Source organism: Micropterus dolomieu, linkage group LG20 (assembly GCF_021292245.1).
Source record: "Micropterus dolomieu isolate WLL.071019.BEF.003 ecotype Adirondacks linkage group LG20, ASM2129224v1, whole genome shotgun sequence".
NCBI lineage: Eukaryota > Metazoa > Chordata > Actinopteri > Centrarchiformes > Centrarchidae > Micropterus > Micropterus dolomieu.
Window position 1 is genome coordinate 4550743 of NC_060169.1, and position 24984 is coordinate 4575726.

Below are 24984 nucleotides of genomic sequence, written 5' to 3' on the forward strand. Positions count from 1 at the left end.
ATAACAAAAAACAGAGAAACAGTCACACTATATAGGCAGTGTGGGTAGCATTTATTAGCTTGTGTATCAATGTGGTGAATACAATATCTGCCTTGAAGGGGAATCACAGTGATTCAAATACTTTAAGAACAGTGCATGGTACTTTTAGTGTACTGTACTCCACCATGTAAACAGTTTTTAAACAACAATACTTGTGAAACCTGTTAAAATATTGATTTACAGAGGAGCTTGAAGGTAGTAGTGGAAAGACAGACAAGTGAAGCAGGTGAAATCTTCCCAAAGCTCAGATCAGTGCAGTTGTGCAGCCATCGTGTGGCTGCAGAGAAGAATGCAATCCTTTTAATAAGAAGCTGACATTTGTGGTCGATAAGAAGAGGTGTTGAAAGGCATAAAACAGTGACCAAGTTATCGATAATGCCTCTTTTTCTGTCACTATGTATTTCTCTTTCTCTCACACACATTGATTGGCAACAGAGTCCTCTCGTCTTCAGTTTGCCTGACTCAACTTTCCCATGAGGAGGTAAATGTGCTGAGTGACCCATCAGGCACAGTTCACAACTTCAATCTTTACACAAAGTCTTTGGAGAGAGATGTGGTTTAAATTTGTGAAATTCTTAGACTACAACAGTGTTTAAGGATTTTCTGCAATTTGGAAGGACGCCCCTGTAGACCAAGTGAAGGTCCAAATAGGGATGAAAATGTTGTGGAAAGATATTGAATAATGAGTAATGTTGATATTATTAGATGCAGTCTCTGTACACCTACTTGTACATCAGACAACACGGGTTGTGTGCACGACAAGGCTACAGTAAAACATCACATTTTAATGATATTAAGGTACATGAAAGGCGGTTTAGTCTCAGCCAGGTACCATGAAAGGTGCAGTTCCTCTAGTGGCCACTAGAGATACTTAGTGCCCACACAAGACAACTCCCGCTGAATTGAAGCCTAGAGGAAAATGCTCCAACTTCAAGAGTCAATATTCCACAAAAAGTGAGGGTTAGTTTGAGGTCTTGGTGATTGTTGAGAATCCTTACTTTATTAAGGATATTAAAGTGTTAGTTGTGGGTCCTAATTACAGGTGTCTCAGCGTAGCACAGCTGTAGTGGCTGCTTTCTTGACCCTGGCTGTCAAAATGGCTGAAAGCACAAAACCTAAATCCATGCTTCAAACCATCTCCAAGTACTAAAGGTTGACACGGACATCGTCCATGTGCTACAGTATTTGGATTCAGACCTATACAGAAGGCTGATGAGCCTTTGTAGGTTTAGTTGTTGTACCATGTAATGCATCAACATCATCAGACATCTTAAAAACTCTCCAGTTCTGCACCTTTTAGACCTCAATGAGTTGCAACAGAAATGCTACTTAATGAACCATCTAATTCAGTGTCAATATTCTTGCCTCTTTGCCAAGTTGCTTGTGCTATCTTTGCCTTCCATGGTATGAGGCCTGCTTTGGACTGTCACACAGCGCAGGCCCCATCACACTTAATGTGGTACTGGCGGAGGTAGTCCCTGAGCTGGGATGGCAGCGGTAGGCTGTCCACGCCTTGGTAGGTGGTGTAGTTACAGATCACAGCCCTGCACAGGTGCTGGAGGGAGAAAGGAAAGGTCCTTGATAGCGGCCGGGAAAGGAGGGGCTCAAAGAAGAGGCAGGTGGCTGGGTCACTGTAGTGTCTGAGTAGTCCTGTCACACTGGGATCCCGGTACATGCATGGGTCACGCACATCAAAGCTGAAACGCTTGTCGTTCTGCTCAATGCGTGCATGCAGGGAGCGGCTGTAGCGACGAAAGCTGACTGAGAAGAGGAACTCATCCTGGGCAGAGTCTCGGAGCAGAAACGTTCCCTCTGGTTTGCCCTCCAGTAGCTCCTCTGCCTCAAAGCGGTTCAGCACACCCCAGTAACAAGAGCTGTTGTTGATCTGGAGGAGATCTGGGACCAAGATGTAGTCAGTGTGGCCACAGCTGCCATCTGCTTCCCTATGAGGACAAGAAGGGTCCCAGTCCTCCAGACTGGTGCCTCCAGGCCCAGGAGAGCAGCAGATGTCCTCCCAGGAGAGGGGGGTCTGTGGTGGGGAGGTAGAGGATGATGAGACAGTAGGTTTCAGGGGAGCCTCCATGTCCTTGAGGACGCTTGGGTGGGTGGAGTGATTTTTTATTAGGTGCCAGCATCGAGCCAGTTCAGATTTTGGTGAGAAGGGACACTTGTCCTGCATGAGCTCTGAAACGTGGATCTTGCGTTTGGACCAGAATAGCACCGAGAAGGGCCGCGAGGAGCCCGATTGATGGTGGTGATGATGATGGTGATGATGGTGAGAGCGCAGAGGAAAACACTGGCCCACTGCATCCTGAAACTTCTGCCGCAGAGAGCGGTGGGACAAGGCCTTCCGGCACACCACATCGATGTCTGCAGACGTCAATGCATCCCCGAGAGTGCTGCAGCTACACTTTCTCTCTCTCCGTCGCCTCGGACAGGATGTTGACCGCACACCCAGCTCCTCCGTCCCCTCCACCTCCAGCCCTCCGGGGCTCGACCCGTTGCGAGAGCTCCGGGAGCGTTTCTTCCCCCGCCAAACATAACTGTCTGCACTCCAACTGCGGAGGCCACATTTGGGACGCGTGTCTGAGCCTCGTGGCTTTTTCTCTGACATGGCTGCTTCCTCTGCTCACTCTATGACACATTCAGAAACAGAAAAAAGCAAACGGTTGCTTCAATTAGAGTTGTGGGTAAAGTAAAAATCCACAACATTGCCCCACTGTCTTGCCATATTGATAAAAGGAACACATTTTACCTTTTCTTCTCACCACAAAGAGCTCTATAGTACCAGAAAATATTATAAGGTCTTGCATCATTGTAAAGTCCTTTCTGATTCTGATTCTGATTTTGAAGTCAGTGATATTTAAGACCAATACTGACGTCTTTACTCTGATTTTGCACAGCTTTTTGAATTAATTTATCAGTTTCATTTTGGTTACACCCAACCCTTCAAGAACTTTCTTTAATCTGTGTGTGCAAGGCTGCGATCTAGTCATTTTGTGCAAGACTAATAGGCTGATGTGGATTCCTGCTGGGGTTTTTTTCTGATCATCTCCAGTGGCAAGAAATCACATTAAGACTGCAGAGTTCAGAAACAGCCTGCAGATGGAAATTGATCAGCTTCCGTAAAACCACAAAATTTAGTTTAATGTCCACCCAGGAAACAGACTTTTCAAGCATCAGTCACAGAGAAGAAAGTTTTGTCAAAGTGCTTACAAAGCTGTTGTTTTAACACATCAGTTAAAGGCTGGCTGTAGTGATATTTGTGCTTGGCAGCAGTTTGCGGAGATGTTCACTGACAGTACAAAATCAAACTGAACAGACAGTGTGCAGCAGGCGGTTTAATATCACAGGCTGTTAATCACTCTCTGTTGTAATTAACTCTTTGAAGATTATTGCAAGAGATTATCTTACCGTCCAAACTGTGTCAGAAAGACAGCTCCACATCCATGTTATGACCACTTGTTCACGGCACATAAGCGGACATGTGTGACCAGCCTGCAGCCTCTCCAGCTCTAACAGACGGCAGACTGTTCTGCTTCCTATATAATTATGATGCCAAATCCCTGTGGGGGCAGCAGTTTCCTCTCCGCCAGGGCCGGATCTGAATGAATGAGGGGAGGAGGAGTGGGGTCGAGCCAGGAGACTGGGTGGGTGGGGTGTAAGGAGAGGGTGGTTTCAGGTTAATGTCAGAGAGACATCCTCTTCTCTCTCTTACATCTCCTTTACGGGTTCATTCACGGATTCCATCTCAGAAAAAAAAAGGAAAAGATAAAAGATAACCAGAGCAGCGGGGAGAGTGCTTTTTCATTCACAAAGTGAATTATTTCTGCTTGTAATTCTATTTTCTGTATGCTGATTTGAGTTGTTTTAATTTCATCAGAGGTCCATATCTTAACTTAAAGCATCAAAGCACATTTCATGGGGAGCTTTAAATCTGTTTAAGTCTCTCTGTGGCGGATGACAAACAGATTATTCCTCAGGTTTGCGAGCAGCCTGAGTGGACTTAGACACTGCCAGCTTCAGCATGGCAGACTCTGTCTAATTAACAATTCAGCCCAGTAGAGGAACCAACCAAGCATTTTAAAAAGCTTCCCTTATTGATTGAACAACCTTTGAGTTTCCCAGTTAAAACTTCCAGCAAGTGCTGTTGAAAGGACTCATCTGTCAAGGTGATGTCATACACACAGTGTGCGAGATGAAGCAAGCTACTCGCTTTGGGTGACATTTTGGGAGATCTATAATTCATGAAACAAATAGACTACATCTATCAGACAAATACTATTACTCCCAGCGGTTTAGTTTGTGTGCTTGTGTGTGCCCTTTCAGCTCTAACAGATAAAGGATAGTCATCAATAAATGCCTGACATCTCAGATAATGTAGTGACACTCAACTTCCTCTTAACTGAATATTTAATGCTCTTCACATTATCACACAGCCCGGCAGGATGATAACGCCACATGTTCTGGCAAACAACCAGATCAATGTATCTGACTGCAAACTAACGAACGAACAGAAATGTTAGTAAAGAAACTGAAACTAAACTTACTGAACTTTGGCTGAAAGGATTCAACATCCCTAGGAAAACACAGTTAGGTCAGATATGTTAAGAGATATTTCTCAGGGGTCTTAATTGATGTAACAGGCGAAGGTAAGACAGGTCTAGCTCGGAGTCATAAGCAGACCTGGTTATTTCTCTCATGTAACTGTCCTTGTTAGGGAGACAACAGTAAGGCTGATAAGGTAGAGACAGTAGCTCAGGCGTCAGGCTAGCAGATATCGGTGTTCTCTGGGAATCTTGCAAGGTTAAATCTTACAAGAATGTTTACAAGAACTTACTGGTTCCAAAGATTACAGAGTACAACTCATGGAGAGTGATAGATTCCAGTATGACGAAGCATTGCAGTCTAAACATCAGAAAGATGTGTTGTTCTAAGTTAAGGCCGGCTAAAGATGACCTAAAAGGAAAACATACAAGAACTAGAGAAACATAAAAGGGACCTGGTGTTGGCATTTGACGTGTTCACATGTTGTATGCTGTAAACCATGCTAAACTTTATGGACAAAAGTACAAGGTCCCCCCGTCCCAATACTTTTGGTAGGGGCTGTTTTTTCATGGTGTAGTCTTTCTTAAGGGAAATCTTGATGCTACAACATATGATTTTAAACAACAGTTCTTCCAACAGTTTGTGTTTGGCCTTGGGAAGAACTAGACTAGCCCGTCACAGAGCCCTGATCTCAACCCTATCCAACACCTTAGGCATGAACTAGAACCAAGATTGCGAGCCAGGCCTGTCTGACGTCACAAATTCTCCTCTGGATGAACGAGTCTTGTAGAAAGCCTTCCCAGAAGAGTGGAAGCTGTTATAGCTGCAAAGTGGGGACCAACTCCATATTTATCCTTATGGTTTTAGAATGAGATGTTATAAAAGTAATTTGTAGGTGTCCCAGTACTTTTGTCCACGTACTGTATGTTAAGTCAGTCTCCGAAATGTCTTCACACCTGAACCTGGCTGAACTAAATGCTACAAACCAGCAATGCGTTTACACTGACAATGCTAACATGATGATGTTTAGCAAGTATAAACAACAATAGATTTCTTTGTATAGCACCTTTCATGCAAAGATGCAGCCCAAAAGTGCTTTACAAAACAAGATTTTAAAACTTTAGGCTAAAAAGATAAGAAATTAAAAACAATATTAATAAAAATCATCAGAAACTGTATTTTTGATTTAAAGTTACAGAGTTTAAAAACAGAAGTTCTAGAAAGTTTAGTTTCTATTTTTTTATATGTCAGATCTTCCAAGAGCCATCTGCTGCATCATTATCTGTACTTATTATGTAATCAGATTACATTAAATGAGGACTACTGTTACTAGGCAACACCTTCATCATGTCATTCGCAGATTCTCAGAAGCTCACCATTTACCGCACTCTCCGTGAAACATTCAACCTCTTCATTGAACGACAGCACAAATTGATTGGGTAGAATAATGGATTGGACACTCATACACACACACACACACACACACACACACACACACACACACACACACACACACACACACACGCACAAAACATGTGATTTGAATTGGAAGACTTAATTTACCAAGTGAAACAGGAAGTAGAACTTTATTTTAATAACAGAAAAGAAAAAGAAGTTTGAAGTTTGCGGAAGATGTGTATCAATCTTTAAATTTTTTATAATTTATGCTGCACCGTAATTACATCGATCCAATTAAGCAACACTTACAAACTTAACTTAACAAACCACTAATAGTTACTCACTGTAGTTGAGTCGATTTAATTTAAAAATTAGTTTTTCCAAAAAGGAAGATGGTTGATAGTTTCACCAAATGTTTACAAAGTAATGTAGTCTCTAATAAAAAATTAAAAATCTACAATTGATTCTATTTTTCTATTCTATTTTCAATTATAGTACCATTATTTTGTTGTACCTAGTTGGCCCAGTTCTATGATTATGCAAACTGTGTCAATTTGTAACCCCAGTGATTTTTAGTGTACCACTCTTAAAACAGCCATTTAACCTCCGTCGTCATCGTCCACTGTCATTCACACTTGGCCTCAGGTGACTCCAATGACCACAGTGAGCCAAGCTGTATCCACCACCTCGAGAACGACTCCACTAACATTAAATAGCTGTGATTCTCTGCCAGTCAGAAATGAAGAAGCTTCTTGGATGACAGGCGAAATGTCTTTCAGCATCTTCAACCAAGTCCGGTTGCCCTTGATTTTAAACCACCATGGATACAAACATTAAGTTCACATTTTTGACAGTACAAACCATAGACTGTATAAAAACATGGAAAGCCCGCCTACATCTGCCGCACCTACATACAAACAACTTACTGGGATCTTATAAAATGTCAGTGGGCAGAGTTTTGTCCAGGAAGTGCCTCCAGCAGTGGGTGAAATCCAGTCGTCCCATTAACCTGCTTCTGCTAGGACTCGACCAGGGGCTCGTATCGGTCCACATTACAGAGGCATCGATCCCAGGAGCAGCACAGCCGAGGGGAGCATCTATGAATAATTGATGCTGCTCTGATTGAATGGAGACTCTACTCTGCTTGCATTTTTATATGAAGGCTATTACACTTTTTATTGACATTTATGCAGCCAGGAGGAGTGAAACTACAAAATGCATGTGTTACAGTTTCAGAGGCACTCAGCATTGGATGCACATAAGTCTTCAGTGAAATTCTATCATACAAGTTTGGTTAGTTTACATATTTTTAAACTACATTGCCATGGCAAAGTCTCCCACAAGGACACAGTGGACAGGACTTGGCTCATGCCATCACAGACCTGCATCTTTTACAGGTTTTTCATATTAACAATGGATTTAATACCTATGTGCAATATGATGTGTCACTTGACTGAGCACTTCCCCTCATAGCAGTTTAGCATCATCATAAGCTCATTTGTTTTGTTTTCCAGCCTGCAACTTTGTTGTGTTGGTCCTCTGTCAATGCACTCATCTGCATTGTTTTCGGGCAAAGTTAGCAACTAGCTGGCGAACATAGTGGAGCATTAAGCAACTAAAGAGCCAGATATTTCCCTCAGGGAGTGACTGAGAACCAGAGCTGAAAGGAGTTAGTGCTGGACTTAACATTCATCAGGTGGACCGAGTCAGAGCAGCCAAAAATATAAATCAATGCAAGTCCTACAGCCAATCAAGAAGCTTATCATACAACAAACACGGAGACAGTTACTCAAATATTAACTTTTTCTTTACATGTATCTGAATTTGAAATAATAAAATAAAAGAATAAGCATGAAAGACTTACAGCAAACAAAAGGTACAACAAAACTGGGAGGTTAGTCAAGGGTGTGAAACGGGACTTCAAACTTGCATTTGACTCCCATAACGACTACACTGGACACAATGGGACATAAAGTCAAAGTGCAATAAGCAAAAGCTGTTTATTAATAAAATATACCTGTTTATGTGTATTTTATTTCAGTTTAAGTCATGCAATCTTGCCTGTGTGTGTTTGTGTGTGCGTGTGTTGGCTGAGAGGCAGTACGATCATGTGAATTAGAGAGATGGTAAATTGAATCAGCAGGGAGTCTCTGGCTCCACTGGTCTCAGTTGTTTCCATTGATCTGTATCAGAAGACTCCTCTGACCAACAGCAGTGCCGCACCTCTCACTTCAGATACCATGGGGTCTCATTACATCTCTTTTTTTTGTCCATGCGGCAACCTGAGCTATCACACATTTGCCTCAAAACAAGGAGGATGTTAAAAATGTACTTTTGTGGAGTTTGTTTGCTCTGATTTTTTAAAAGTCAACTTTGTTCGTAATAACTTTATGTTAGACATTTTACTCTATTCCAGAGTTTGTAAATCATTTTGCTATTGCGAGCTATTTTGTACCTCTCTGTGAAGTAATCATTTGCAATTCTCTTGCAATACCGCTGTGAAGTTAGTTTTAAGTTGTTCCCTGCGCTTAGGGAGTTACTGTTTTATTTTACCTTAATGCTGACTGGCCCATATGTAGCATTTATTTTACATAATCATTTTAATAATAATTTAATAATTTCAGTAGCTTAATGTGACCCTGTGACTTGTGGACACTGGACAAATTGGATGCACCTCTTCATATTGGATTTTAGTAATTCTACTTTTTTATAGATGATGATTTATTCTCATGTGACCCAGTGGACCTTCCTGCCTCCCCTGTGTGTCGATGATGTAATTTTTTTTGCATGATTTATTCTCTTGCCCTTTTGATTAGTTTATTCTATTTCCTGTTCCTCCATGTTTCTATTTTTAATAACAGTGTGTGTGTATGTGAGAAGTGAACACCATTACTCTTTGAAATTAATTACCTGGAAAAGGTAAATAAAAAATGTGTGTGTGTGTGTGTGTGTGTGTGTGTGTGTGTGTGTGTGTGTGTGTGTGTGTGTGTGTGTGTACTGAAACAGGCTAAAAGAAAACCACCAGTACGATCTGGTTAGATTCAACAAATGTGTGGCTGTCAGTGATGCTGATAGCAAACAGTCCCATTTTAGCTTCTGCCTGCAAAGCACATGTATAGTGGCCTACATTCATGACTAATAGAACTTGCAGAAAAGCAATTGGGATGCTTCTATACTATATTAGGCTTTCTTAAAAGAACACAATTAATCCCTTCTTTGTTGCAGTGACAACACCAGAGATGGGACAAAGCTAAAATACATTTACAAAATTGATGGCAAAAGGTGCTGGTGCTTTAGTTGAGTTTTGTGAGACACTTTTGCATCACTGAAGACGGTGCACTTCCTCTTATATTCTTTTTTTTGTTGTATTTCTGTCCTTCCCTATTTCTGTCCTTCCCTATTTCTAATCTGAAAACTCTTATTCTAACACTTTCACTTTAAATGCTTCCTTCTTTACTTTAAAGTTTTACATATGTTTGCGATACTGTGGGAATTAAGTACCTTTTCTCTGTGGTACTGCTATTTTTCCTGAAGCAATGGATTCCAGCACTTCTTCCGCATATTGAGACAGCACATTTGTGTGTATCATATCCATATCCACATGTTTTGTAGCCATTAAGATTCAGATGGTCTTCGATATTCATCTGTGGACATGCGAGCTGCTGTATCGACTTTCCTCAGGGGAGATTTATTTATGCCTGCAGCCGCTCTGCTTTCCCGCAAGCAAGGTGCATCCAGGGAGGCTTCTTCTCTCCGTCATATTAGAAAGAGCGTAACTCAAGACCAGGACACACACACACACACACACACACACACACACACACACACACACACACACACACACACTGGTATATGAATATACTTACAGAAGTACGTCCCTTGTATATGTAGACTATGCATTGTCCTGTAGTGTCACAAAGGGAAATGTGGTTGTGGTCCAAAATGTTAACTAAGTTTTGTGCTTTGCTGTTGGTATGCCATAAACACTTCTGTTCAGCTTAAATGTCAAAAACCTTTAAACAAAAGAGTTTTCTCATTTTTTTTTAAATATGTGAAAATGTCTGAATTGGGGGGAAATGTAAATGTAATATAAATGTGTAGAAGGTGACGAAAAAATGAATGGCCCCAATGGCAGAGCAAGAAAAGATGCATTCAACCTGTACACACAATGCATTTTCGTAAGAAACACTGAATGTTTAAAGACACTTTGCTTGTTTACAAGAAAACTCCACATCAGGGCACCTTGTTGGGAACATCCAGGTTTAAGGGCTTACAATGCTTTTACTTCACCAGTCAAAAATCAAATCACAAGGGAGTGTTTGTTTTTAATAGGAATAAATGGTTTTCATTGAATCATTGTTTTCGTATAAGATAATCTGTGAAACAAAGAAAAAGACATATTTATCCCAAATATGGAATTTAGCAGTTATTAACTAATAGCCACAGTAACAACAAGGCATTGTACATATTGCTGCAGGCGGTTTCTCAGGTTGGCATAGTCAGTGAACTCTTTTAAGTCGCTTCTGAAAACATACTTTTATAGGAGAGCCTTTCCTGATTATATTTTATTTTTATTTTATTCTATTTTATATATATTTAATGTTTACGTGTATTTTAGTCTCTTAAGTGTTATCTTGCTTTTATCGTGTATTTGTTTTTATGTGTTTTATTGTCTTTGCTCTTGTTAATGCATTTTGTAACTTTGTAACTGTTTTTGAAAAATGCTTTATAAATTAAGATTATTATTATTTTTCACTATTTAACTGACTAATACATGACAAGAAATGTAGCGATACACTTGCAGAAGGTGGGGAAAGAAGAGGACTGAAATCAAAAGGTAAACATAGATGCCACCAATGCAGGTTTGTTAACCCTTTACTGCCACATTAATGTACAGAGTCCATATTTCTGTGAACATTTACTGATGAAATTTGTTTTTTTCATGAATGATCCTGCGAGATCGGCCTCATGGCAACAGTTTCTGCACCAGCAGTTGGAAGCACACATACACAGTGCTGCAATTACACTTCATAATGGCCTTGTCACTGCGATATAATAAACTGAGACTGGAAGCAGAAGCATCTTTTTTTCTCCCCTTCTGTTTCACATGTTTTTTCAGGAAAGACAGCAGGATGTGAGTCAACACTGTTTTAAACTCCATCAGCTCATCATGTTAAGACGCCCTGACAGGACACCACAGCAGTGCATCTGAATCAATATTAAGAGCATGAAGAGGATGGAACTCCAGCCAGATAACATAATTACTTATAATTACTGCTGCATGAATCACAAGCACATAAGCAAGCAGAAATCCAGTTCCACCTAGTTAGAATCACACTCCCTTCATATTAAATATATATCCTCGCCTTTATTTTATTCTGTTTTATAACCCTTGTAACTTAAAGGTTGGAAAAAGCATCTTATTCCACATTGTCTGACACTATCACATTATATTATATATTATATTATAAGCTCTTTATCGAAGATTTATGATGTGTACACTGACTGAAATATTCAAATCCAAGGTGTCTTTTATAGCTTTACCATCCTTTGGAAACTTCTAACTGAAAGTCTTTGGGTTTGAAAAAAAGTTTTGCTGTCTTGAATGAGTTTGTGATAAAAACAAAATAATGTTTTTTGTCAAAAGGAGTCTGGTGGCTTTGACGAAAGTAATATAACAACTGTTTGTGGTTAAACAAAAAAAGAACAATCTCTGTGGGCGGGGATCCTTTCCATGATGTTGTCAGACACTTATATTTATTACAATAATAATAATAATCTGACTCTGGCAAAAACAAGCACTTTAGTGGACGTACTTAAACGGGGCTCGATTGCCCGCAAAGATTATTTTTGCTGCTGCTGACTGCAGCACTCTTGCTCAATACTGGAGTAATTTCCCAAAATGTTGCCCCAATTAATCACAAAGACACAAAAACATGGGAATATAGGGTCCAGGTTGAAATATACAGAACATAGCCTTTATGGAGACATGAGCAAAAATATATAATAATATTTTAAGGGAAAAATGATAATGACTGCAGTACACGACAGGCCATATCACTGAGCTGTACAATCTACAAATCCAGGTTATAAAATCCAGAAGTTCAAAATGCTGCATAGAAACAAGAAAAAAGAGATAAAAGAGATAAAAAAGAGAAAGAGAAAAAAAACATTCTAACAATGTGATGAAGAAAATGAAAAATAAGCATAAAAAGATTTCAATTGTGTTAAAAGTAGTGGGAGGAGAAAATGAGGTTGAGGTGTTTCTACTTTTGCAGAAAAATAATAAACTACTCACATTTCACTTTATTGGTATTTCCTTAAAGGATAAGTTCAACATTTTGGCATATCAGCATATTCATGCTGATAGTTAGATGAAAAGATCCAGCTATCTGTGCATATCTGTACATTAAATCTGGAGCTAGAGACAGCAGGTGATGAGCTTAGCATGAAGACAAAACAGCTAGCCTGGCTCTGTTCAGCACAATAAAATACCTTACTTGCACCTCTAAAGCTCAACAATTAACATAAATATAAATAACATATCATCTTAAAAAGCATATTCTTTAGTTTCAGTTGTCCCTGAATTCAAACCCTGGTAATATCAACGCAATTTTACTGTAAACCCTCACAGATCAATCATATGTGAGCAGAAAGGTACTGTCAGTCATGCAAAAACTGAAGCTCCTTCATACCTCACGTGGGTACAACATTTATTAAGCAAAATATTTCAGCTCATGAGTCATGAGCAGTCATAACGGGCCTGACTTCCTTTTGGGGACTAAATGCAACATAAATCATTAACTTTCAGGGAGAAAACTTTGTTCAAGGTTAATGTAAGCATAGATTTTTGTTAAGGTTATGGTAGGTATCCAGGAAATGAATGTAAATCAATGTAACGTCCTTCGGAGTGATGGTGTGTGTGTGTGTGATGGTGTATTTACCTTGTGTGGGTGTGTGTGTGTGTGTGTGTGTGTGTGTGTGTGTCGGTAGTGGAATTAGGCAGGTCTTTCACCATCTTCAGTATTGATCCTTTAATTCTGGCTGAAAGCTTAATAATGTGACACTGTATTGATTCTAGAAAGGAAGTTAGTTTTCCTGTCCCCTCGACGGGAGGTCAGAGGTCAGAGGTCAGAGTTCAGAAGTCAGAGGTCAGAGGTCAGATTTCAGAGGTCAGAAAGAAACGTAATGTAGCCAGTCAAGATTCTGTGATTTCTGGCAAAGAAAAACACAGATATTCAAAGGTATTCAAATGGATGCCACAAATGATGAATGTAATTATTAGCACTCACACACGTTGGCGTTTCAGAATAATATTATTTTTCCTTGTTGGGTGTGTTTCCATGCTGAATTTTTATGCTCTGCTTCTGAAGTTTGTAGTCATCCTGAGAGGCATGAATGGTGTTGGAGTTGGTGCTAAAACATATTCTATGTTAGCATGCAAATAGAGATACCAGAGTATAACAACTCAACCTCTTATTATGCCCCTCTGGAGGAAAGACTCCTCTAACGTGTTACACAGCTAAAGTCTCAACAAACCACTGCCACTGACACCTGCGAAAGACTGAACTATAGCATTTAAAGAATTCAGCCTCATAACTTGGCTGCAACACCTAGAAGTACAGCTGCTTGCCTCATGTTAAGCACTTTAAGGGTTGAATGCAACGAACGAAACAGCCATTGTGTACTTTGAAACATCTACGTGCTGATAAAAGGCACATTTAAGGCCTTAGACAGAATCAGTTAGCAAAATGTATTCTGTGCAAAAGCAGGCAGGATTTATACATGGTTGCAAGAATCAATTTCTGCAGCTAACTTGGATAGCAGGCTAACAAGGTCCAACAAACTGATAATTATGAACTTTGTTTAATCAAAGACTTTATTGATTCATTACCCTCAGTCTCTGTCCTTGAACTGTTTTTGTGGGTGATGATGACAGATGCCAGATGGGTGTGAGAGACCCGGGTTTGAATCCACTGTGAGACACCACTGTGTCCCTGAGCAAGACACTTAACCCCAAGTTGCTCCTGAGGCATGTGACCTCTGACATATATAGCAATTGTAAATCTCTTTGGATAAAAACATCAGCTAAATGAATAAATCAACGTACCCCCCTCTTACTCAGGTACTTCCACATAAGCGGCATGCTTGAATTAAAGTTTTAGAACAGTAGACCGTGAACAAATGACCCTAAAAACACACCGATTACCTGATATAGGATGTAAGCTATCTTTCCTAACAGCTAGCTGTGTCAGCAGCCACCACGCTTACCAGAAAATTTGTACATCTTTAGCCCACTTCACCAGAACAAGTACTCAACACAACTATAGCCTTCATGGAGGAGTGGCGGTCTGACCAGGTCTTTCATAATTATACTTTAGATAGCTACCATTAGAAGACACAAACTAAAAGGGCAGCTACTGGTTTGCTGTGTTGTAATGTAAACCACAGACTGAGTATTGATTAACTGCGAATTTAATTGTGTACTTTTGGGAGCTCTTAGTTGAAGCATGACATCATATCCTACTATACCCGTTGATGACAGAAAACATTTTGGTTGCACCAATTTTTAATTCAACCCTGCTCAAACAGCGTCTAACAGCATAAAAGAGAAGCCCCAACAGCTTTCCCTACATGCAGGTTATTAGACAGTGACAGACTGACGATCAGAGAATCTCCGACAGCCTTTCTGTCTCTCTGCAGCTTATCGGCCAGCTCACATCCTGTCTGCCTCCTGGGCTCTAACGCATGGAGCAGAGAGCAGGGAATGGGATCACTTGAAAAAGCTTGTATGTCTCTTGCTCATCATGTAAACATTTGCAAACCCCACCGAAAATCAATAGCAGAAAGGAGAAATTCCAGGAAGTCTGTGTCTGTGCACACAGCTTGTTTTACAGAGGAAGTGTGGGCCTCGGTGACACGGGTGACACTAACACAAGCATGCAGAGCCATGAAACATGGTCTGGATGCACACTGGTGTCAGCTGTATTTTGTTAGCCTACATGTAGCTGTTTGGCAAAGTAAAATTCTGTTGAAAAAATCTGGTTAAACTCCTGTAAAGCTCCCGTGATCATACAGAAAGAAATATCACCAAGTCCGCATCTCTACAGAGCTTTTTGGCCTCTTTTAGCTCAATGTTTTGGTTGTTTGGTCTCAGTGGGATGATGAAGACTGTTTCCACCAGCAACATGCAGCTGTTTTCAGCAAACAAGCTTTGATACACTGACCGTACATTATCTGACCAGCACCAAATTACAGACAGACAAAGCTAGCAGCTAGTTAAACGATGAAAGTGGAATATTCAGCAGCGAAAGAGCCAGAGATTCTTCTCAGGAAGATCAAACAAACTAAATATACTGTACCATGTTTGCTAATACGGTAGCCATAACAACTTTATAACGGTATTATGTCACTGTTGTGTGTCTGTCCAACACGTCCTCATACCTAAACGACAAAATAGGTCGATTATCAAGTGCCCCAGAACAACACACATATATATCTACTGGGAAGTACAATGAAATATGTGACCATTCCCCAAAAATGAAATTTAAGAGCGTTGGCAAGTCAGTCCAGCGGCAGGCATACCGGACTTTAAGGTACATATGTCACATGACATTTATCACGTGGAAAATGTTGTTAAACCATTTTAGTTTGGTCCGGTTTTGGCAACAAAACCACTTGATTATGTATAGAAAAAGATTGTGGTTTGAGCTAAACTAAGGACATTATGTAAGTCCTGTATTGTAAGTCAAGTGATAGTAAGAAACATAATTTAACTTAAAACTTTAAATATGCCAACTTCTACTTCCTTTTACACAGGACTTGAACCTGAATGAATGTCCTGAATTTCCTTGACACATTCATCCATCCCACCAGCTCCTTACACAGACTTTGTTGGCCTTATTACTATATCACCAGACTTCTTCTGTCACTACAGATCGCTGCTTAAAAGAAATGAAAAAATATGGGTTTTAATAAGCTGCTGCAAACTAATTCAAACTATTATGGGCATTTTTCTGGTGAAGATGGGCAGGTCTCTCAGCTTGTTTTGGAGTTTTTCTGCCCACCAGTGGCCAAAAATGGAATAAAGCAGATCCAATAATTTGGGATTAAACTCAAGGATGCATAAAACATAACCTTCTAAACACGTTTGACTTCAGAACTTTAAACTTCTTCTGGCTGAAAAAGGGTAAACCTTTCACCAGAGAATAACGATAATCTTGGACAATTCTATGAAAATGTAATTCAGTGACAATGTTTTAAAAGACTCACTTTCCTACAACATCTACGGATGGCTATATTGTAAGCAAATATTGTAGGTATGGCAAATAAACTATGGTTATGATTAGGGCTAGGTAACAATCACTTGCTTAAGGTGAGGGTGAAATTGTGGTTACAATTAATAAAAAGGCAAATGTTTCCTGGGCCGCAATTACCTGCTGCCTCAGTTGTTTATTGCTTTGTTTTAATTTACAACCTCTTTTCATTACTTTTTCTTTTTTTTTTTTTTTGCCTTACTGAAGAGGCATTTGTGAGATTTGTTCTCCAAGGGGATATTTTTTCCGTTTATTATGTGGTTGGGAACTGGGCCTCAGACACCTTTCCCCTGAGGCCTGTGGAATCAGTGCAACCACAAAGTAATGATCAAACAGAGAAGAGTACAAAATGACTTGTAATGATCTCTGAGTTTTCTTCAGACTTGGTATTCGGGTGAAATGAAAACCTGAGGTCCCATTCAAACACCCTGTAGTCATCAGTGTGTTTATGAGCACCATTAAAGTCATTACCTATGCGTAAATGCAGATGCAGGCGATTGTCTCCCATCCCATATCTGAATGCCCATTGTAATCAGCAGGTTGGAGTTATAAAGCTATTGATGAGCGATAGAGAGCAGAGATGATCATGACTCTCCCCAAGTGTGTTTCAACCTTGTTTAGCAATGGAAAGCAAATCAGTCTATATCTATAATGTACATATTTGGTAAATAATGTGCCTTAGCTAATTAAATAGTTGCCATCTACTCAGAAAACAACTGGTGCAATATGGGAAGCAGGAACATTATCTGAAATGTACAAACTTGGAAAACCATTTTGCAGATTCTACAAGAAAAACTCATCCCCCAAAACAAACTGGACTTCTGTATATGCACCCACCTTATAGTCGACCAGTCATTACTGAATATATTTAAAATGTTATTCCACACAAAACTATTGCATTCAACAAACTGGATTTGAAAGATCTGTGTTTGGCTGCAGTGTACAGGAGATGGCAGCACTGAAACATGACTAAGGCATTTAAACTGCTGAGAAACAATCAAATCAAATGTTTCACCTGCTGAGTTAGATGGTTAACAGATTCGTGAGATTTGTTATACTAGGATTAAGATTAAAAGGGAATAGAATAAGGCACGTCAAGGAATACAACTGAATTCCATTCAATGGCCAATTTAAAAGGTTAAATGTTGCTTCAACTCAACAGCCTGCTCTTACAAAATTAAGATTTAAATATCCTAATTTAAGACTCCTGCCTGTCCCCAATCTTGCAAAGTAAAGGATATTTGAAGGATAAAAGGATGAGATTTTTAACATGTTATGAGTCATGAGTGAAGAATAAATCATAAAGATTAGTATAATAAGCATTTACTGAAAAGCAGTGAATGTCTAAGACAAAAACAATAAAATCACATTAACATTTGTAATATCCTTGCACTCTTGGCATAATAGTCTTGAAAGTTACAGAGAAAATACACATTGTTGTCCCATAATTTTACCCTAAATTTGAGCACATTATATAAGGAAATAAGCCCGTCAGCAAATTAAAACAATCATTATGCAGCTGCCTGAACCAGAACCAAAGACACTATCATAAAATACAGTCTGTATTATCAACTCTAATTCCTAATTCTTATCATTCTCATCAAGTTTAACGTTTCAACTTTCTCTCTTTTTAGCAAATATCTCTTTTCCTCTTGCTCATGTTGACTGCGAATGATGTAATCTGCGTCAAATAAAGCAGTAGTCACACACTGTTGTTGGGGAATTGGGAATGTTTGGGAATTCCAGAGTTAAAATAAACGCCATGTTTAATGTGGAAGGACTCACAAAAGACTTCAAATGAAATAATAAACTCTATATTGATGTAAAAATGTATCTCTACAATAACTAATCCCCATTTTTACTGCTCATGCCTAAGCACCAGTGTTAGGTGACAATTACATAAAATATAAAATTACATAGTGATAATAAAATGATAGGGTGGGCTCTCAGCTAGCTAACATCAGATAGCTCATTTTAAGTAAAAGAAATACTAATTATGAAACTCTGAAGGGGTGTCTGAAATCGTATTTCAAGATTCTTAAATATAAGGCATAAGTATGGGAAATATATTGTAATATTTACAATTACAGGTAAGAAAGACCCCCCTGAATTGTTGTTTTTGCCACTTTTGGGGGGGTCCAATCCCCCCAGTAATTCGAAACATGAGCACGCCTCCAAAAGGAGCCTCCAGCTAGACTTCACACATACACTTTTTGACCAGTTTAACCAATTTACTCACACTTTTGCATTTACAACTCCTGGAAAACAAGAAATCTACGTACATTTTAAAACATTTGTAAGAGCTGTTTGTCATTTTTGGTGCATCCATTTAAAGGAGTTATGAGTCTGCATGACTGTGTGGGAATACTTTGCCAGCTCTCCACCCCCACTGACACAGAACAAACCTCACACCTACTCATGGCGGGCCTGTTTCTACCAGTTTCATCATATATTCTGCCGTTCAACACAAAGTGAAGTTGAAACTGGATTTATTCATCCTGAAAAAGCAAACAGCCTATAAGTGAAGTGTCACTCACAATCAATGAAATAATTCAGTACAGATCAAGACTTGGAAGCTGCTAGGAAAAAGTCTCAGCTCACATCTCATTTATTACTTTCCAATTCACACTTACTTGCACACAGAAAGCAAGAGCCAATCCCATTATGCACCGAGGGGAAGGCAGGAAAACGGGAACACATTACATGCCACCAGTCACCAGTCCACCTGCACTGTGTCTTTGAACCGGCGGACAACATGCAAACAGTCCAAAGGAACAACCAATACTCTCTATTTACAAAGTGAGAGTTCATACAAAGTGCTTGAAAACGTGTTTAGATTGCTCAGCTTTTAAAGTGGCAAAAGCATTGTTTCAGCACATTTTGAATTTTGGGCCCAGCAGACCTTAAATACAGGTATTTTATTTATTCGACATCTCTAACTCAACAAATACTTAAAAAAATTGTTGCCTCTACAGCAGCTGTATTGAAGCAAAGTGATACATTCTGCTGGCAAACTGCTTTTCAGGTATTGTCGGCCCTCTGTTGGACATCTCTCTTTGACATTTTGACAAAGTTATGTGGGCATTTCAGGTGCTTTTTGAGATTGCTTGGGTTTTTCCCCTTTCAGTTCATGTCCGCAAACAGCAGAAAGAGGGCACTAAGCACTTACTTCAAATGAGTCACACACACTGCTTTCTTATTTATGACCACTACAGTATATCAGGAGGTTGGACAAATAAGCCTTTGCTTTATCGTATCTGGACAAAGCTTTTGCCTGGACATTTAAAGCTCCAAATTTTCCAAGTTTGTATTGACAATGAATCAAATGACTATACAAAGTGGGAGTACATCATCATGTTAACAAACAAGACTTATTTAAAGAAATCTATGGAGACCCAAAGTGTTCAGTATGAAATTAATAAAATAGACACCGTGAAAAAGAAAATAATTTAAATACTGTAAATACAGGTAAAATACGTATTTTTTGCCAGGAATTTACCAAAAGATGCAATACATACTTTTCAAACTCAGCTTAACCTTAGGAAATGTTATTTCCTCCAGCTTCTTTTCACAGTAACAAAGTTTATGGCATGTCGTTAATGTCATCCAAGCGTTTTTCATTTTGACAATGGCTGTTCCATTTCATAATGCAATTCTTAGTCTGTCAAACAATACAAACAGTTATCCAGTCACCTTGTTTACACACACTGCCTTTTCCACAGATGTACACAATGATGAACACGCAGAGAATCATCCCCAGCTCTTCAAGCTTTTTTTTCAGCCTCTTTTAGTGGGAAACAACACAGCTGTGATAAACCCCATGCAACTGCAGCTGCTCAGCACCAAACAGCAGACAGACACAGTTAGCGAGTGGCTGGTGAATATGGAGGAGCATTTAGCAGCTAGAGAGAGAGACATGTTTTTCTCAGGTGTTAGTCAGGACCATAAAATAAAGAGATAAAAAAGAACAGAAACATAAAACAGAGTACTTGTTTTCATGCTCCCATATAAACTCTCTTTGAGTCTCAAATGTGATGGGGAAACTTCTCTTCATCACACCATCAGGATTATGGGCATTTCTATTGCTTTCTTGTGATTCATGCATTTATTTTTTTGTTCCATTTCTCCCCCTTTCTGCTTGGTCTGCTATTTCTTTGCTATTTTATCTTTTTGATGTTTTTACTTGTGTCCTGGAGCGAGAAGATTTTACTAAGCCCCACGAGGTTCTCAACCAGAGATCGTATTTCATATCCTCGCTTTTTTTTTGTTTCCAATGTGTTATTGTTTTATTCTTTGCAAAATTAGTTTGGTATCTTGGGAAAAATAATGGTTCTCATTTTGAATTTCTTCAAAAAAGGTTTATAGTTAGTTTTTGTGTGATGTGATCATGCAGCATTTCAATGATAAAAATAGTAAGTTTTAACTTAATCAAGATATAACTCCTCATACTTTCATAAAGCCTCTCAAGCTATTGCCAATCATTTTTGTGTTTTTTCTCGCTGTTGGAAAATGGATCAAACCTTGTGTCTTGGCCTGATGTCTTGAACACTAACATGTTCTTTCTAATACTTTCTCTTACCTCTATTAATGCAAACAAGATCAGGCAGCTTGTTAAATCATTGTAACACAGGTCTCATTCTACAGTGCATGATGAAACACTGGGAGCCAGCAAGAAGAGGCACAAGCACATTTCCCACCATGGCACAGCTTCAAAAGTCACAATGATAGAAGGAGAATTAGGATGCATTCCAAAACCATACTTTGCTCCCTGATGATGAAAATGCAATTCACTCTTCACTAATGATCTCGATGACATTCAGAAATGTCCTCCAGTGTCAAGTAGAAACCTATTTCACACACATTTCCTATTTTCTGCCTCAATATAATCAATTTTCTCAAAGAGAGATGCGATGTGTCAAACACTTCTGAGTCCTTTGTACAATTATTGTAGCCTGGAATAACTCATTTTCATCATACATTTTACATCATCATGCATGTAGTCTGTATGCATGTTGAAATGAAGTTGCACTACACACAGTTATCTGAGAAATTAGCTGAAACTTTGCTCACTCTGAGCCTGACACATAAAACTGTGCATTGCAAAACAAAATGCAGCCGTCAGCACTGATCCTGGAGCAGCAGAATTGCATCTACAGTGCTACTGATGTCAGGAGTACAGCCTGACAAATTACTGAACTTGCTAAACAAGTTCGCTAGGACTGACCCCGAATAGTCAAAGAGTCGACGCTTCGATGGGCGGAGCCTGATTCGACTGTCTATCTCACAGTCGAAGCTTTGCTGCGAAACAAGGATCATGCCATTTTGACGATATGGGGGTGCTCAACGTCTGATTTTACATAGAATTACCAGTTTTCTCCCAAGAAGTTAATATACATCCTATTACAATATACATTTCAACGTTTAAAGTTGTAACCTGTAAACCTCACGGGACTTTTGGGTAATTTATTACTGTTGATTAACCACTCAAAGAATATTTTATCGTTTTTAAATAGCCGGTTTTAAGATAGCCGGCTTCTTGAACGTGCATGCAGTTGTCGGCAGCACGGCATGCATGCAAAACTCTGCACAAGACCGTTGAATGGCAGGTGAGAGAGAGAGAGTGAGAGAGAGAGAAAAGGGTCACACTAAGCATCAGTTTAGCCGGAAATTTACAGTGTAAGTTGAATGAATGGAGACTGCAGCTTTTCAGCTTCTCAAGATTAAAGCGGAGCCACCGTGTGTTAAATAAAGTTAATGCAAAGATATGAGTGGAAGCAAATTTGACAATTGTTGTTTAAAGAAGCTTTGTTGTTGTAATCCAGAGCCAAAATGATTATAGTTAAAGCTGCAGATGTTTGGTCACTTGTGGGCAGAAAAACTCTACAACAAGCTGCAGCGGGTATATGCTGAGGGCAGCAGGTACAGTATATGCTGAATTTCCATCAGTTGAAAATCAAATAGCAGCAGATAGTGGAGATGCTTCACAATTTACTGCATATAAACTATATAAAGTAAATACATATTGGTATACATAGGCCATTGATGGTATCATTAGTGCACCATGTCTTTATTTCATGTGATTTTGGCCCTTGATGAACTTCATTCAGGACAACCGAGGAGCCAGTTTATCTTCAGGGGAAATTTATGACATTAATTGCAAATTATGAAAAATGTATTTGTGGATTCAAAAATAGAAAAACAGCATGTTAGTCCAAAGTGTATTAATCTTGACTGTGCCAGTTTTGGAGTGCATCCAGTTTTATGATGAAATGGGACAGTTTGAAACAGTGTCACTGGAATGAATTCCACTTATGAGCACACCTAAAATAAATAAGCTATCATGGAAGAAAAATTAACCGCAAAATTTCAAGATAACTTTTAATCATTAATGTCAAAATTTACTGCAAAAAAACCTTCCGTTTTTAACTCATGTAATTTTGACCCTTGATGAACTCCGTACAAAACAACTGAGGAAGTAGTTGATCTTAAATTAAGCAAACAATGGAAGGTAAAAAGCCTGATTATTTGTAACTATGGATGAATAAATAGGTCGATCAGGTAAATTGTTTTAATTTTTTTCATCTTTCCTTCTGTTGCTTTTTTGTTGCTGAAATGTGCTATACAAATAAACTTGCCTTGTCTTGCCTTCAGGGGCATTAATTGCAAAATATGAAAAATGTATTTGTGGATTCAAACTCCAAGGTGAATTAATCTTGTTCTTTTTTTTTTTAAATAACAAACTGTATTGTGTAATGGCACACCTTTATTTAAGTAATCAAGCTCAGAATTAGGCAAGTTTCATAAAACTAATAAAGCATTAGTATAAATGAGTAGATTAATTGCGAGCACAGTCAGCATCAGGTAGATTATATGAGATCCTTCCTGTTGGGAGAGGCTGGCTGTGATGTGATGTGTGTGTGTGTGTGTGTGTGTGTGTGTGTGTGTGATGTGATGTGATGTGATGTGTGTGTGCGCGCGGCGCGGACTCGCATCACAACCAAGATGGCGGCGGAGCGGACAGCCGGCTCGGCACAGTGACTGACAGATAGAGAAGAGAGAAGAAGCCTCGCTCGGTTGGACAGCTAACGGTTAGACTCTTAGAGAGAGAAAAACAAAAACAAAAACAACACCGGCGCAGGTCGTCCTCACCTTTTCTTTTCCCCCGACGGCGCTGTAATGAAACAACACCGGTAGACGACACCGGCTGAAGTTGTGTGAGGACTAATTTTGACGTCCACAAGCGGGGTAAGTACGAAATGATGAACCGTTACAGTGACTGACAGCCTGGTGAGGGATTTACCGAACAGCTGCCAGGCTGTTACTGTGCCACAGGAAGCTAGAAACCCCCTTATGCTAGCTCTGTCACCTCACCTGTGTTCTCTAACGTGTTTACATTTGTTTTGTGTTTTTATCCGTGTGACTTAACCGTCGTTAACGACAAGTCTGCCCCGTTTGACCCCCACCATGCTGCCTTCTTCGCCGGTTCATTCCTGAAGATAAGTTAGCGTCATGCGCCACAGGTTGTTCGCAATCAACGCCAATTCTTTAATGTTTTCAGTCACCTGTGCTGTGTGTGACATGATGCAAACCAAACACCGTTCACACCAGCATTAAACCTCCGTTCATCCGATGATATATGTCTGTTTTATTTTAGCCACTAGCGTTCTGGCGTTTAGCGCTAAAAATAACCCCAAAACACTAAGGTTACCCTTGCACACCGCCTTGCCTTATTTTATGTTGTTCAGCTTGTACTTTTGTCTCACTTAACCTTGCTTTCAGGCAGTGGCACAAACGGTGCAAAGAGAGTCATTTCATGTCTTGTTTTGTGAAGCATTTGCAGTCCAGACATGTCATTGATTATTATGGTTTTTGGCAAAAGGCAGAGAGTTCATCACTGGGAAAGAGATGCAGGCTTGCAAATGTAACTCATGGGTAAGTTTGGGGAATGCGTTCATTTATATTTGTGACGCATCAGTGCAGATTTGTCTGTCAGTGCTAGGTGAGGAATCTGAGCTGAAGAATGGGACAAACATGGAGTCTCCTGCTGCTGTCTGACGTTAGACGTCAATCATAAGCGGTGACATCGGGGTTTGACACTCCTGAAGGTTTACTTCCCCCAAAATTCCCCTCTGCATCGTTTAGTTGTGTCAAGCAGCGGGACAGGCAAGTCTGATCAAATCATATGTGTGACAAAAATACTCCCAAGCCTGTGATTTCCAAACCGCAGCTCCACATACCAGAAAGGTAACCTACACTGTAATCCCATAAATCCTCTGCCTGCTCTGCTTTTTTCCCCCTCTATTCATTCAAGTGTTAGTCTCTTTACATATCATGTGATTTCTCATGGCCAGATCCTGTTGTTGTGCGCATGATGGACGGGATGTTTGTGTTCTGTCTCATTGCTGTGTCTATTCATGTTCAGAGGGCAGAAGGGCGCCCTAGTGGAATGCCAGAGACGAAAAAGTCATACTTCAGATGAAAGTACTGTTTTCTGGCACGCGAGAGCCAAAAGGCATGGGCCGATTTGCATAGGGAGCTGGACTGGGCTGTGTTGTCTTGTGCAGGTCAAAGAAGAGGATTTACAGCGGTTAGTAAAAGATCAAAGGACAGACAGCTAGACGGTGTCTGCTGATGACACTCTTACCCTGACCTCAGCCTCAGGGTTAATGCCTGCTGTCCATCT

The 24984-nt window shown here is 39.7% G+C and overlaps 2 protein-coding genes across 3 annotated transcripts in view; one reads left to right on the plus strand and one right to left on the minus strand.

Annotated features, from left to right (window-relative positions):
- Positions 1-53: 53 nt before the first annotated feature.
- socs4 (suppressor of cytokine signaling 4) lies at positions 54-23690 on the minus strand. Its single transcript, XM_046031964.1, has 3 exons — positions 23451-23690; positions 3454-3685; positions 54-2673 (listed from the first exon to the last, which is right to left on the minus strand). Exon 3 carries the CDS (start codon positions 2651-2653, stop codon positions 1466-1468), a length of 1188 nt encoding a protein of 395 aa, XP_045887920.1. The 5' UTR covers positions 2654-2673; positions 3454-3685; positions 23451-23690; the 3' UTR covers positions 54-1465.
- The window catches only part of LOC123958557 (C-myc promoter-binding protein-like), a 158167-nt gene continuing 156469 nt past the window's right edge, over positions 23287-24984 (plus strand). For both annotated transcript variants that reach the window (XM_046031962.1, XM_046031963.1), the window contains exon 1: positions 23287-23546. The gene's annotated coding sequence lies outside the window, so the exon portion shown is untranslated. The remainder of the gene's footprint in view (positions 23547-24984) is intronic.